The sequence below is a fragment of the Dryobates pubescens genome, chromosome Z (genome assembly GCF_014839835.1).
Source record: "Dryobates pubescens isolate bDryPub1 chromosome Z, bDryPub1.pri, whole genome shotgun sequence".
Classification (NCBI taxonomy): Eukaryota; Metazoa; Chordata; class Aves; order Piciformes; family Picidae; genus Dryobates; species Dryobates pubescens.
In genome coordinates this window covers 3,609,697-3,623,689 of record NC_071657.1, presented here as the reverse complement: position 1 = coordinate 3,623,689, position 13,993 = coordinate 3,609,697, and the positions used below count along the sequence as shown (strand labels likewise).

Here is a 13,993-nt window from a genome sequence, read left to right as displayed (position 1 = left end):
TGCTGTGTTCCTGAAGAGCAAGTCCTAGGTGATGCAGTGAGCAGGGTGGGGATGAATGCTGTGTTCCTGAAGAGCAAGTCCTAGGTGATGCAGTGAGCAGGGTGGGGATGAATGCTGTGTCCCTGAAGAGCAGGTCTAGGGGATGCAGTGAGCAGGGTGGGGATGAATGCTGTGTCCCTGAAGAGCAGGTCTAGGGGATGCAGTGAGCAGGGTGGGGATGAATGCTGTGTCCCTGAAGAGCAGGTCTAGGGGATGCAGTGAGCAGGGTGGGGATGAATGCTGTGTCCCTGAAGAGCAGGTCTAGGGGATGCAGTGAGTAAGGTGGGGATGAATGCTGTGTCCCTGAAGAGCAGGTCTAGGGGATGCAGTGAGTAAGGTGGGGATGAATGCTGTGTCCCTGAAGAGCAGGTCTAGGGGATGCAGTGAGCAGGGTGGGGATGAATGCTGTGTCCCTGAAGAGCAGGTCTAGGGGATGCAGTGAGTAAGGTGGGGATGAATGCTGTGTCCCTGAAGAGCAGGTCCAGGGGATGCAGTGAGTAAGGTGGGGATGAATGCTGTGTCCCTGAAGAGCAGGTCTAGGGGATGCAGTGAGTAAGGTGGGGATGAATGCTGTGTCCCTGAAGAGCAGGTCTAGGGGATGCAGTGAGTAAGGTGGGGATAAATGCTGTGTTCCTGAATTTTTCTACTCATGAACCTGCCTCTGCTTTGGTATGAAAAGTTTTCGTCTCAGAGAGCTGAAGCATGAGGACTGGAATAAGGAAGAGTTTGAGAGGGATTTCCCCTCTGCATGGGAGAAGTTACAGAGTTTATAGTGTGGTTTTATTCATGTCAGCACCTCAAAGTACTCTGCCAGAGGAGTGCTTTCCTGTCCTGACTGTGATACTGCTGCATAGCAATGTGCACCTGAATAGGTGCTCCTTCAGTGTGTGTTACTGGCATCAGTAGCAGTGCATGGCTGCTCTTCCCTTCTAGAACTACGAAGAGGCTGTTCTCCTGCTCTTAGAAGGAGCTGTCTGGGAAGAGGCTTTACGACTGGTAAGACATTTCAGACTAAGAGCCAGAGTGGAAATACTTCTTTAGAGTGCAAGAACAGAGGGAGGGGGTCTGAGTTAGATCCTTAATACCTTGTTTCCTTTCCCTGATCCAGATTCACAAGTATGACAGACTGGATATCTTGGAAACCAACTTCAAACCTGCTATCCTAGAAGGTAAATCTGTGCAGGGATCTGAGAATTACCTGTGCCATAGATGCTGAAGAAGGTCTTCACTTGGTCTGTGGGAAGTCACAGCTCTCAACTGCTAGAGGCTGTGTGGAAGGATGCTTTGATTCTGCCTAACTGGTGCTGCCCAGTTAGCTGCATTTGGCCCCACTCGATGCAGCTTGAAGCCCTGCAGTGTCGGGAGCTTGTTGCAGCTTAGCAGAGCTCCTTCTAACCTTTTCCAGACCTCACAGGCACAAGCTGCAAAGAGGTCTGTGCCTGAAGGCCCATGAACAAGCAGGCAGTGCAGGTGTGGCAGCAGAGCTGTGGAGTTAGAAACTGCCTGGGTGTCCTACAAGCTTTCATGAGTAGTTTGGGGAAAATCTGATTTGACAGCTGTGTTGTCTCTTCCCTCCAGGAAGGGTGGATGGTTGCTGTGGGTTGTGTCTTTGCATGTGATGGGCAGTAGGCTTGAGGAGTTGAGGGATATTTTTACTTTCACTCAAACCCCATTCATATACATGGATTTGGCCACAGAGCTTTCTGCTCTTCCTGTATCAGAAACAGACTCTTGTTCTAGAAAATGCTTCTTCAGCAGGTGAATTCACTCCTTGTCCAGGTGCATCCTGTACTGCATGCCTTGAATTTCCTTCCGCTCCGGTGCTTTTGTGTGCTTGAGCCTTGACTTCTGAGCTTGCTGATGAGCTGTGTGCTCCTTCAGACTTGTCCTGTAAAGGGTATGCTTTTCTGGTTCTATGGCAGAAGTACTCATGCTGTGATTTTCTGATTGAGCAGCTCAGAAGAGCCAGCTGCTCTTCTTGGATTCCCAGAAGACAGCATTTCTCCGCCATAAGAGTCGCCTGCTGGTGGTCCGAGAGCTGAAGGAGAAGGCTTCTGAGAGCCTGCAGGGTTGGTATTAAAATCCCTGTGGCTTTCTTCTACCTAAATAACTATGGTCATCTTTTGCTTTGTGGCATCCTTCTGCCCTGATGCAGCTGTTGGCCCTCCTCTAGCTCCAGTGGTATCTACAACAGTAGAATAAGATTCTTCTCACCCTGCTCCTCATGCCACACTTGGGCTGTGATTGTTTGCCCTTGCTCATTCTCTGAAGACTGCCTTATTTTCAGTGCTGTCTGCGTCACAGCTTCCATGGGATCAAAATGCTCCTGAAAGCTCTTCAGGATGACACAGCATTGTCTCCACGGTGCCAGCTTGGCTGGGTCAGACAGTGCTCAGCATGTCCTTTGTGCCAGCTCTCTTCTAGGCATATTCACCTGCCAGCTCATACAGGCTGAGGGGAAATTTTCTGAAGGCAGACTGCTTTCTCCTAGTCCAGACTTTGCTGCACTGAAATTGTCATCCCTCTGATTGTGCTGCTTAATGTCACAGTAATCCCCACCAAGGCAGAGGAGCAGCTTTCTCCTAGCTGCTGTTTCTTTTCCTGTGCTGGCTGAGTGGGGTTGGCAGCCATAAAGGCTCCTAAACACCAGCAGGTAGAATGACTCTCCCCAGGCTGCTTTGCCAGCATTACCCAGAGAGAAAGCTTGGAATAAATGTGACCTTTTTCCATTCTGTGACTGTTCTTAATGTGTTTTGCAGATTATGAGATGCCCAGCTGCCCAGAACTGGATCTTTTCTCTGAAACCAGCAGTGTTGTAACAGCCAGTGACATGAGCAGCAAATATTCACACAGCAATTCAAGAATATCAGCGTAGGTATCTGCCTCTAAATTAGGCAGTCACTGCCCTGGCATCAGCATTTTGCTCAGGCTTGGCATGCTCCTCCTCCTCACAGCTGCTCCTGCCTTGAAGCTGCTTTAATTTCCTGCTTATTTTAACTCTTACTGAGAGGAGGGAGAGAGCAGAAAGTACCAGAAGCTCCTGGTGCAACAGGAGCTGAACACCCAGCAGAGGAGCTGTGAGCACAGACTGGGGGCAGGAGCTGGTTCTGTGGATATTGGGCAAGCTGGCAGAATAATCTGGCTGTAGGAAGTTTAACACAGAATATGGGCAGAGCTCCTCAGGCATGAGCAGTTTGTGCACGTGGCTTGTGCTCTTTGTCCTTGGCTCTGTGCTGGCTGGGGGAGGGCTGCTGCCACCTCTCATGCTGAGGCCTTCCCACAGTGGGCGTCTGTGCTGCGTTTTGAGTGCTCTCAGTCATGTGAGCTGCAGTGTAAGGTGAGGTGTGTTAGAGGTCAGTGTTAGCCTGTGGGTGGGACCACTTCTAATTCCCCAGCTGAAATGTGGGGAAACACACAAGCTGTGGGAGAAGTGTGGACTTTTTAAGGTACTTTCCATGGCCCAGTTAAAAAGAGGAACAGAGTGCAACCTCAGTATGCAGCATATAGAAGTCTAATGAAATTCAACAAGGGCAAGGGTGCAGTCCTGCATCTAGGGAAGAGCCACCCTATGGATCAGTACAGTCTGGAGAGCAGCTCTGAGGAAAAGAACCTGAGAGTCAAGCAGGTGACCTTGAGCCAGCAGTGTGCTCTCATGGCCAGTGGCATCCTGGGATGCATTAAGAGGAGTGTGGCCAGAAGGTCGAGGGAGGTTCTCCTCCCCCTCTACTCTGCCTTGGTGAGGCCACAGCTGGAGTACTGTGTCCAGTGCTGGGCTCCCCAGCTCAAGAAGGGTAAAGAATTGCTGGAGAGTCCAGCACAGGGCCACTAAGATGATTAGGGGACTGGAACATCCCTCATATGAGGAGAGGCTGAGAGAGGTGGGACTGTTTAGGTTGGAGGAGGCCGAGGAGGGATCTTACTAAGGGGTGGATGTCATGAAGATGGGGCCAGACTCTTCTCAGTGGTCCCCAGTGCCAGGACAGAGGTTATGGGCATAACCTTCAACACAGGAAGTTCCATCTAACATGAGAAAGAGATTTCTTTACTTTGAGGGTGGCAGAGCACTGGAACAGGCTGCTCAGAAAGGTGGTAGAGTATCTGTCTCTGGAGACTTTCAAGGCCTGGACATGTTCCTGTGCAATCTGCTGTAGGTGATCCTGCTCTGGCAGGGTGCTTGGACTCGATGAACTTCAGAGGCCCCTTCCAACCCCTACCATTCTGTGATATGTGTCAGTGTGCCCATCACTGGGTGACACCATGCAACTCATACTGGCCTGTAACCAGGGGTTGCTCTCCTGTGGTGATGGGCAGGAGCTGAGCTGTGTCAGTTCACAGCTTGCAGAGACTGCAGAGAGGGAAATGTGCACAGACAAGCACAGATTCTGGCATCAACCTGTTTTAAGTGCAGCTCAGCTTCACCCAGTGGTGACTACTGCCAATGAACCTACCTGGCTGTGTGCTTAGAGATGTGCTCTAACCTTGCTGGAACACAAACCAGGCCTTCCTGTAGTCCTTTCTGTAGAGAAACAGCCCAGCTGCTCACTCCTGTTCCAGAACACACTGGGTATTGGGTGACCAGCGTGGAAGACATTTGGGCACAAAGGCAGGTCAGCTTATGTGCAGTTCCCTATCACTGGAAAGACCAAGGACTTGAGTAACAGTTTTCATGCACACTGCTGATATTCCTTCAATCTTAACCTGTTGTGCACATCATCACTGAGCCTCTTCCTTTCCAGGAGATCCTCGAAGAACCGGCGCAAGGCTGAGCGCAAGAGGTACAGCTTGAAGGAGGGGAGTCCCTTTGAAGATGTGGCTCTTCTGGAAGCCTTGGGAGAAAGTGTTCGTGCTGTGGAGGCTGTGAAAGGTAGGACACTTGGTGACCTTCTTGCAATCAGCTGCTGGTGAGGACAGCACAGGCAGCGTGCCCCCCTGGTTCTTTATGGATATGCTGAGGAGAGAGGCTGCCTGGTTAACAAGACCATCTGCATTTAGCCTTTGGTTTAGTTCATCTGCCTCTGCGCCTGGAAGGTCCGAGCCTTCCACGTTGTAATTTTGGGAGCAGAGAAGAGAGGCCTTGTTGGTGCCAGGACACATTGGTGCTGGGGCACTGCAGGGGCTGGGCAGGGACAGAACCAGTCCTGGTGTGCTGCCTCACAACCTAGGCTCTGACAGCAGAAAAATACAGCTGTTTGTTTAAGGCAGTTGTGTTAATTGCTTTGGCTCCTGCTTCTCTTCCCCCCTGCAGGAGACATACACACCCTTCTGAAGCAGCTTGTGCTGTTTGGTTATGATGAACAGGCTGGGGCACTGCATCAAGTCCTGGAAGAAGTTTTGCAGTTGATGGAGACCTCAATCCCAGAAATCTGGACTGCAGACCTACAACAGAGCTACACCAACCCGGTCTGTGCTCATCTTCAATACCCATCACACCCACGATACCAAGCATTTAGCATGCTTCTGCACTCTCCAGCAGAGAGTCCAGAATCCTTCCCTGGTGAGGTCAAATAGACATCCTGTGCAGTACCTGTCAGGGCAGCACACAGTAGATGTGTGCTACAGGATTAGCCTGCTGTGTCCCTTGCTCTGAATGCCACTTTGGACATGATGAGGTCTCTCAGGAGGCTTGTGTTACCTTGTCCTAGTGGTGACTTGCTAAGTGTATCTTAGTTTGTAGAACTCAGCTACAGCATTTTCTTTTATAGGCCTGATGTCTTAGAATAGCTTTTATGTACCAGAGTAGTGGTTGTCCCATCATGGTGTTGTGAAGTGAAAAGCTTGCAGAGTGCTCAGTTTAGTCTGAACTAGTATATCATAAGGAGTGAGAAAGGTTTTGTCAGGCTTCTGAGCCTCAGCTTAATGCAGGATAAGGAAATCAGAAGAACTACACTTAGTTCCCTTATTTCTGCTAAGTAAGTTGTGAACACTTATGGTGAACACATCACAGTATCTTCCCCCTTAACTACTGGTCAGAAAGACTCTTGAGGGTAGTTGAAAACTGTTCTGCATGACAAGGAGCTGAGACTCTCAGATGAACTTTAAATATTGCTGGCACTGTAATGAAAGTAGTCCTGCCAAGTCACAGCACTTCAGTGCTGTGAAGAGGTAGGTGCTGGGATAAGGGTTCTGTGTCCTGAGAAGCTGCCCTAAAGCTCCTCTGTCTCTATGTTAACTCTTCTGAGACATGGAGTTGAGAGTAAGCTGTGGAGAAAGAGACTTGGGGGTGTTGATTGATGAGAAGCTCACCATGAGCCAGCAGTGCCCCTGTGCAGCCCAGAAGGCAGCCATGTGCTGGGCTGCATCAAGAGGAGTTTAGCCATCAGGGCAAGAGGGGATTCTGCCCCTTGACTCGGCTCTGCTGAGACACCACCTCCAATACTGCCTCCAGTTCTGGTGTCCCCAGCAGAAGGAGACAGAGCTGTTGGAGTGAGTCCAGAGGCGGCCACAAAGATGATCCAAGGCCTAGAACTCCTCTCCTATGAGGATAGGCTGAGGGAGCTGTGGGTGTTCAGCCTAGAGAAGACTCCAGGGAGACCTTATAGCTGCCTTCCAATACCTGAAGGGATCCTGCAGGAAGGCTGCAGAGGAACTTTTCCTAAGGTTGTTTGGCAATAGGACAAGAGGGAATGGTTTGAAGCAGAGGGAGAGGAGGTTTAGACTGGATCTTAGGAAGAAGTTCTTCAGTGCAAGGGTGGTGAGACTCTGGCATCAGCTGCCCAGGGAGGTTGTGGATGCCTCCTCCCTGGGGGTGTTCCAGGGCAGGTCAGATGAGGCCTTGGGCAGCCAAGTCTGGTTGAGAGGCATCCATGCCCATAGCAGGGAGGTCGGAGTAGATGATCTCAAGGTCCCTTTCCACCTAAGCTGTTCTGTGATTTCTGGGTTTTGATGGCATGTTCCTGGTTACCTTGTACTGTCAGGCATCCTGCCAGCAGCTGTTTATGCTGTTGGAGACCAACAGCAGAGTTTTCATAGGTATCCTTGCTCTTAGCCTTGCTTGGTGCAGGCTGGAACATGAGGATTTCTTCTTCATACAGGTCCTGGGACCCAACTCAACTGCAAACAGCATTATGGCTGCCTGTCAGCAGAGGAGGATGATGACTCCTGTTGTGCAAGGTTAGTTGGAGCTCTGAGGTTAGGTCTGCTTATGAAATGCTGGTGGGGTCAGTGGCTTTGGGGCTCTCCCAGCACTGCTACTTGCCACCAGTTGTAGCATTTACTCAGGTGTGGGAGTTGCTTTTCTTTGTGGTGTACTTTCCTGCTTTGTTGTGAGTGTCCTGGGTTCAGTTTTGGGTCCCTGATTCCATCAATGACATTGAGGGGGCTGGAGCAGGTCAGAGAAGGGCAGTGAAGGTGGTTAAGGGTGTGAAGGAGCAGGTCTGGTGAGGATCAGCTGAGGGACCTGGGGTTGTTCACCCTGGAGAAATGGAGTCTGAGGGGAGATCTCATTGCTCTTTACAACTCCCTGGAAGGAGGCTGGAGCCAGCTGGGAGTTGTGCTCTTCTAGGTAGCATCAGATGATAGGACCAAAGGAAATGCCTCAAGTTGCCCCAGGGGAGGTTTAGGTTGAACATGAGAAGAAAATTCTCAAAGACTGGAACAGGCTCCCAAAGGAGGTGGTGGAAGTGTTTGTATGATTCAGAGATGTGGTGCTGAGGGATATCATTTGGCACCAGCCTTGGTGGAGTTAGAGAATGATTCAACTTGGTGATCTTCAAGGTCTTTTCCAACCAAAATGATTCTGTGATTCTAAGTGAGGAGCCTTCTTAGTAAGGTTTTGTTTGTTCTGATGTCCTGGGCTAAACCTGCTGTCTGAGCTGTGCTCCTGGCTTCATGTGTGAACCAGGAGGGAACTGGAAGTCTGATTTCTTGGGAATGTGTTAGATTATTCTGCTCCTGACTTACCCACTGAATTCTGGCTCTGGCTACAGCCTGTCCTGGTGCTCTGCCATCTCAAAGTGCTTGCAGCTATTAGGGCTGGGAGATCTAGCAAGGGTTGGTGCTATACCCCCCTTTTATCCTCCCTCTTCCTCACTAGTCCTACACTCTCCTTCCCTACTAGTCCTGGAATTGCCTGGAGAAATCTTCTAATAAACCTCTGGATGTGACCTGCCTATTGCCACTTGCTAGGGCTGGCTTCCAGAGAGGACCTTGTGCCTGTTTCTCACGCTGAACTACTGCTGTGTATGATGTCCCTGTCACTGGTGAAGGAACAGAGTTCTGCCACTGAGGGTGTCCTCCTCATTCTGAGCCACAACACTTTGTGGAGAGGAGATTTAATTTGCACCAGAGATTTCTTTCTGTAGGCAGTTCTGCTGGGGGCAACCTTCTGTGCAGGCTGGTGATAATCACTGAGGGGAAGGAGCCTTCTTGGTGTCCTTGGCCTGTAGAGTGAACTTGGTAGTTAACAGCTCCTGCTGTTACCCTCTGTTCTGACACTTGTCTTGTTTGCTTTTCAGATCCAGAATTACTAATTCCACCAAAAATCAATAAAAACCTACAGTGGAAACTGCATCTTCTCCAGTAACTGAAAGCCAAGGAATCCCAGTGGACTCTGAACTGTGACTTCCCAGATAATTCCAGTACATCTTTGCAGAAGCTGCTGTTGTCCTGACGTTTCTGATGCGGTCTGCAGGGCTGTGCAGGTCAAGGGTGATGTCCCTCTGACCTGTGGCACCACACCAAGGGGGCAGCCACCTACAGCCATGTGCAGAAGTGGCTTCTGTGGCTGGGGAGCCACAGGGTGTGAAGCTCTGAGCACTGCTGGCTGAATCCAGCATCTCCCACCGCTGTTCTCTCCTTCTGGGTGAAGCAAATCCCACCAGTGCTGGACAGGCTGTTTTCTCTGCCATCATTCCCTGCCCTGCCCATGATGGCAGGTCACAGTTTCAGCTGTCCAGCCTGGTTTGAGACATCTCGCCACTGGGTCTGTGCCAAAGCAAACTGTTGTAGTTGGAGACAGGAGTTGCATTTTTCTGTGTTGAAGCTGGATGAAGCCTAGCAGCAGATTTTCATCAGCATCACTTTGTTACACGAGGGTGAACCCTGCAGCAACAGCAGCCCTTACTGTCCTGAGAGTGGAGGGAGATCTTTGGTAGAGGAAAGTAGGAATAAAAGTGGGTGGAGGACTGGAGCTGGGGGGGTGTCAGTGCATCTTAATTACCAGAGTTTGAAGATGATCAGCTCATGCTGCTGTATGCCACTGACAGATCAGCACCTGCACCCTGATGATACTGTGTGCTATTGCAGGACTGGTCCACTAGAAACTGAGCTAAATGTACACCTGGGGATTAGGTTTTTACCCTAGAATACTTCTGCCATCTGACTGGAGAAGTAATAGCAGCAGTCCTGGGAGTAGAGGGAGGGGACAAGCTCTGCAGGTGAGGCTAGAGACCCTCTCAGAGGTTAATTTTGGCCTGGCAGCTGCTGTGTTCCATGCAGGCCATGTCAGTTGGGTGCTGTGGGAAAATGCCAGCACAGACAAGGCACCCCCTGTCTGTTGGAGGTATCTCATGACACAGCAGCAGGCTGTGTCCTTGCTGCACAGCATTAGCATCTGTCTAGTGCTGCAGATAATTGTTGTTGTGATGTTCTGGAGCCCCTATTACAAGAAGGATCTGGAGGTGCTGGAATGTGTCCAGAGAAGGGCCATGAGGATGAGCAGAGGGCTGGAGCTGCTCTGCTATGAGGACAGGCTGAGGGAGTTGGGGTGGTTCAGTCTGGAGAAGAGAAGGCTCTGAGGAGACCTAATTGTGGCCTACCAATATCTGAAGGAGGCTACAAGAAAGCTGGGGAGGGACTTTATAGGGTGTCAGGGAGTGATGGGACTGGGGGGAATGGAACAAAAATAGAAGTGGGAAGATTCAGATTGGAAGAAATTCTTCCCCATGAGGGTGGTGAGAGACTGGCACAGGTTGCCCAGGGAGGTGGTGGAAGCCTCATCCCTGGAGGTTTTTGAGATCAGGCTGGATGTGGCTGTGAGCAGCCTGCTGTAGTGTGAGGTGTCCCTGGCCATGGCAGGGGGGTTGGAACTGGCTGATCCCTGAGGTCCTTTCCAACCCTAACAGTTTTATGATTCTGTGTGAGAATTCCATCAGACTGGGGTGGCCCTGTGGGCTTGTGGGGTGTGTGTTGTGCTGGCTTGGGGTTGTTAGAGTGGAGTGGTCAGAGTCTTCTGCCAGTGTTGCATGAAGCATTGGAGTGGTCTTATTTCCATCTGTCCTGAGTTACATGGCCAATTCTGGGTGGTGTGGGGATGGCTTCAGCCTGGTGTCAGGTACCTGGAGACTGCACTGGTAAGAGATTCTCCAAGAGTAAAGCCTCAAGATGGCAAAACACATGAAAGGCTGCACAGGGTGGGAGAGATTTACTTGATCTGGGTCTTCAAAATGGTAGCAGAACACAGTCCAAGCCATCTTTCAGATCTGGAGAATGAGTGGTGAGGAAGTCTGTGGTCATCTTTAGGGTGTGGAGGGTCTGGTTCTGCAACTGAAATGCAACACTGACACTACTGGTTCCTGACATGCCTCAGTCTGATGCCAGGAAATGAGGTCTTGCTCAGCCCAGTGTGTTGTCTAGGAAGAGATTCCCTCTTGAAAGTACCAGGAAAAGGTAAAAACACTGCCAGCTTACTGAGGATTCATGCTTGTGTCTAAACACAGCAGTTCCTTGACTGCATGTGTATGGGTTCTGCATTTCCATTGTGGTGGTGGTCAAAGCTGAAGAGCCTCTGGCCTTAGGCATGTTTTCCTGTTCTCCCATCAAGGCAGGATCACTTTAAATCTGCCATCCATGTGGAAGACCAGTCTTCTAAATCATTCATATGGTAATTCATCACTGAACTCCCGTTTTGTTCCCCTACCTCTCTCCCCACCCCCTGAGTGAACTTCCAGTAAGGAGCTGTCCTGAGCTAGGGATGTCCAGCCTCCTGCTTCCTACTTCTGCAGTTGCTGAGCCTTCAGCAGCAGCAGTCAAGGTCTGCTTTCTCTTGAGTTCTGCTAGGATGCTCTTTGGCTTTGCTAGTGATGCATGTTGTCTTGAAGTGCATTGTCTGGGTGCAGTTGGCAGGAACTGAAGGGAGCCATTTGTGCAGAAACAGGCAGCTAGCTTGAGGAATGTCCCCACTGCTAAGCAAGCCTGGCTGCAGGAATGGAGTGGAGTGGAGTAGAGTAGAGTAGAATAGAATAGAATAGAACCAGTTTGGAAGAGACCTTCAAGATCGTTGTGTCCAACCTATCATCCAACACCACCTAATCAACTCAACCATGGCACCAAGCACCCTATCAAGTCTCCTCCTAAATACCTCCAGCAATGGTGACTCTACCACCTCCCTGGGCAGCACATTCCAATGGCCAATCTCTCTTTCTGTGAAGAACTTCTTCCTACCATCCAGCCTGAACCTCCCCTGGCACAGCCTGAGACTTCTTGTTCTGGTGCTGGTTGCCTGGAAGCCTGGCTGTGTCATTAGAGCAGAGGTTTGTCACCCATCTAGCTTCATTACATACAAAACGTGAAAGAAAAGGGAGGGAGAAAGGGAAGGGGAAGGAAGGGAAGGGGAAGGAAGGGAAGGGGAAGGAAGGGAAGGGGGAAGGGAAGGGAAGGGAAAGGAAGGGAAAGGGGGAAGGAGAAAGGAAAGGGGGAAGAGAGAGGGAAGGGGGAGGAGAAAGGGAAGAGGGAAGGGGGAGGAGAAAGGGAAGAGGGAAGGGGGAGGAGAAAGGGAAGAGGGAAGGGGGAGGAGAAAGGGAAGAGGGAAGGGGGAGGAGAAAGGGAAGAGGGAAGGGGAGGAGAAGGGAGAGGGAAGGGGGAGGAGGAAGGAAATAAAAGCTATTTCAGGCACACAATGTCATGAAAATAACACAGCTTTACTAGAAATCTGAAATACAGCACCAGGTGGAAAGGGAGGTTCTGAATTGATTCAGGTACCCTTTGCCAGCCATGGCCTTTGTAAGGCACCCAGCATCTCCCTCAGAAGCACTTCTTCCAGATGCAGACGGGTCCATGTTCTTCATATTCACTCCTGGAAATCCAGAGGTCCTGGAAAGAGTGTAGTGAGGCTAGGATAGAACCCCCAACCCAGACAGAAAACTTCCTGTGCGGGGCCGCGGTTATGCCGAGGCTGCCACTGGGGCACATGGTGGCCAGTTCCCTTCGGAAGCGCTCAGCAAAGCCCTCCATCATGGTGCTGCCCCCACACAGCAATATGTTCCCCATCACTGTCTTGATGATGTCACATTCGTGCTTCTTGAGGCAGGCACATGCCAGCTGTGGAAGGCCTGGCTCCTGTGAGCCAAGTAAGTCTGGTTGGAAGAGCGCTTCGGCACAAAGGAATCTCTCCTTGCCTACCGTCAGGAGGCGGCCGTCCGGCAGCTTATAACCCACCTCTTGTTGCTCCACAGGCAAACACAAGTCCTCTGTGAAGTCCAGAGAAGCGTAGCAACACTTCTCTTTGATGTCTTGCACGATGTCCAGCTGCTGCCCTGCGAGCAGGGTTCCAGACTCATTCAGTAACTTCCTGAGAAAGCGTGTGATGTCCAAGCCGCCGTAAGCTGCGCTCTTGGTGATGCCATTCAAAATGTAACCTTCGTAGATGGGAACCACCTGTGAGGTGCTGTGGCCACTTTCCACCACCAGAGCTGAGGTTCTTCCATAGGAGAACATGGATAAGTGGGGCTGGTAGGCAACGTGGATGGCAGGCATGTGAAACCCCTCGAGCAGCATCTCTGCGTACCTGCTCTTGTACGTGAAGGGGCAAAGGAGAGGCACCGACACCAGAGCGGCGTGGTCCTCAGGCTGAATCTTCATCTCTCTCTGGAAAATATGCTCCAAAGTACCTTGGACATGGTTCCAGTCCACCACAAAGTCGTGCCTGCTGTGGTTACTGAGCGTGAAAGGTGCGCTGCTGTTCCAAATCTCTTGTCCAACAAAGGTTCCTTTCTGATTGCTCCCCGACGTGCACTTGCCAACCATCGACGAGACAACACAGGCAGGCCATGGATCCCCTGCAAAGCCACACTTGCAGAGGCTTGTGCCAATGTCTACAACTACTGCTCTGGTTGCCTTTGTGGCCTTGGGACTACCCCTGGTCACAGGTACTACGTGGCTGTGCCCTGCAGGAGTCAAGCTGCTTGCATTCTCTGCTGACATTCTTACACACCTTTCCTGCACAGCTGCAGCTTCATACAGCAACTGCAATGTAGCACTGCCCTGCCACCACTTCACCTGGGCTTAGTGCAAGCAGCACATGCAGCCTGGAGCCCTGGTGGCAGAGGTTCCACTGATGCCACCAACTTATGATGTCATACATAGGCTTGCCCCTCTGAAACTAGTGCTCTGCATGCAAGGGTGTGACCAGGTGTGGTGGGTTGAAATCCCACCCCCACCCAACACAAAATTGCCAGAGCAGCTCAGCTGGGAGCAGAGGAAGCTCTATCCACAACCAAAACTACAATCCAGAAATATGGAATGCAATGAATAGGAATAGAATAGAATAGAATAGAATAGAATAGAATAGAATAGAATAGAATAGAATAGAATAGAATAGACCAGACCAGACCAGACCAGACCAGACCAGGTTGGAAGAGACCTTTGAGATCATCAAGTCCAACCTATCACCCAACACCATCTAATCAACTAAACCATGGCACCAAACACCCCATCCAGTCTCTTCCTAAACACCTCCAGTGATGGTGACTCCACCACCTCCATGGGCAGCCCATTCCAATGGCCAAAATACGCAACATTTACAGGTATTTACAATTTATAACCAGCACAAGAACCCCCACTGGACAAACCAGGGGGCTACTAATAGCTTCCTCACTCTCTGCTCCCTTCCTTACCCCCTGTGAAGGAGGCTTTTCCATTCTGGCCTGACCCTACCACATGAGGAAGGCCACACTTGTCCAGCACTTGCAACTAATTTTGGTCCAAAACAGTTCTTGCTAACCTTTAGCCCTGTTTCACC

General features: G+C 50.7%; 2 protein-coding genes across 2 annotated transcripts in view; one reads left to right on the top strand and one right to left on the bottom strand.

Annotated features, from left to right (window-relative positions):
• The window catches only part of ELP1 (elongator acetyltransferase complex subunit 1), a 41,193-nt gene extending 32,228 nt beyond the window's left edge, over nt 1-8,965 (top strand). Inside the window, exons 29-36 of the mRNA XM_054178134.1 lie at nt 973-1,035; nt 1,148-1,208; nt 1,995-2,108; nt 2,799-2,910; nt 4,776-4,903; nt 5,285-5,439; nt 7,071-7,149; nt 8,493-8,965. Coding sequence (XP_054034109.1) covers nt 973-1,035; nt 1,148-1,208; nt 1,995-2,108; nt 2,799-2,910; nt 4,776-4,903; nt 5,285-5,439; nt 7,071-7,149; nt 8,493-8,560 — 780 coding nt within the window. The 3' untranslated portion in view covers nt 8,561-8,965. The remainder of the gene's footprint in view (nt 1-972; nt 1,036-1,147; nt 1,209-1,994; nt 2,109-2,798; nt 2,911-4,775; nt 4,904-5,284; nt 5,440-7,070; nt 7,150-8,492) is intronic.
• A 3,026-nt stretch (nt 8,966-11,991) lies between these two features.
• On the bottom strand, nt 11,992-13,394 carry LOC104299413 (actin-like protein 7A). Its single transcript, XM_054178536.1, has one exon. It carries the CDS (start codon nt 13,174-13,176, stop codon nt 11,998-12,000), a length of 1,179 nt encoding a protein of 392 aa, XP_054034511.1. The 5' UTR covers nt 13,177-13,394; the 3' UTR covers nt 11,992-11,997.
• Between the last annotated feature and the right edge of the window lie 599 nt (nt 13,395-13,993).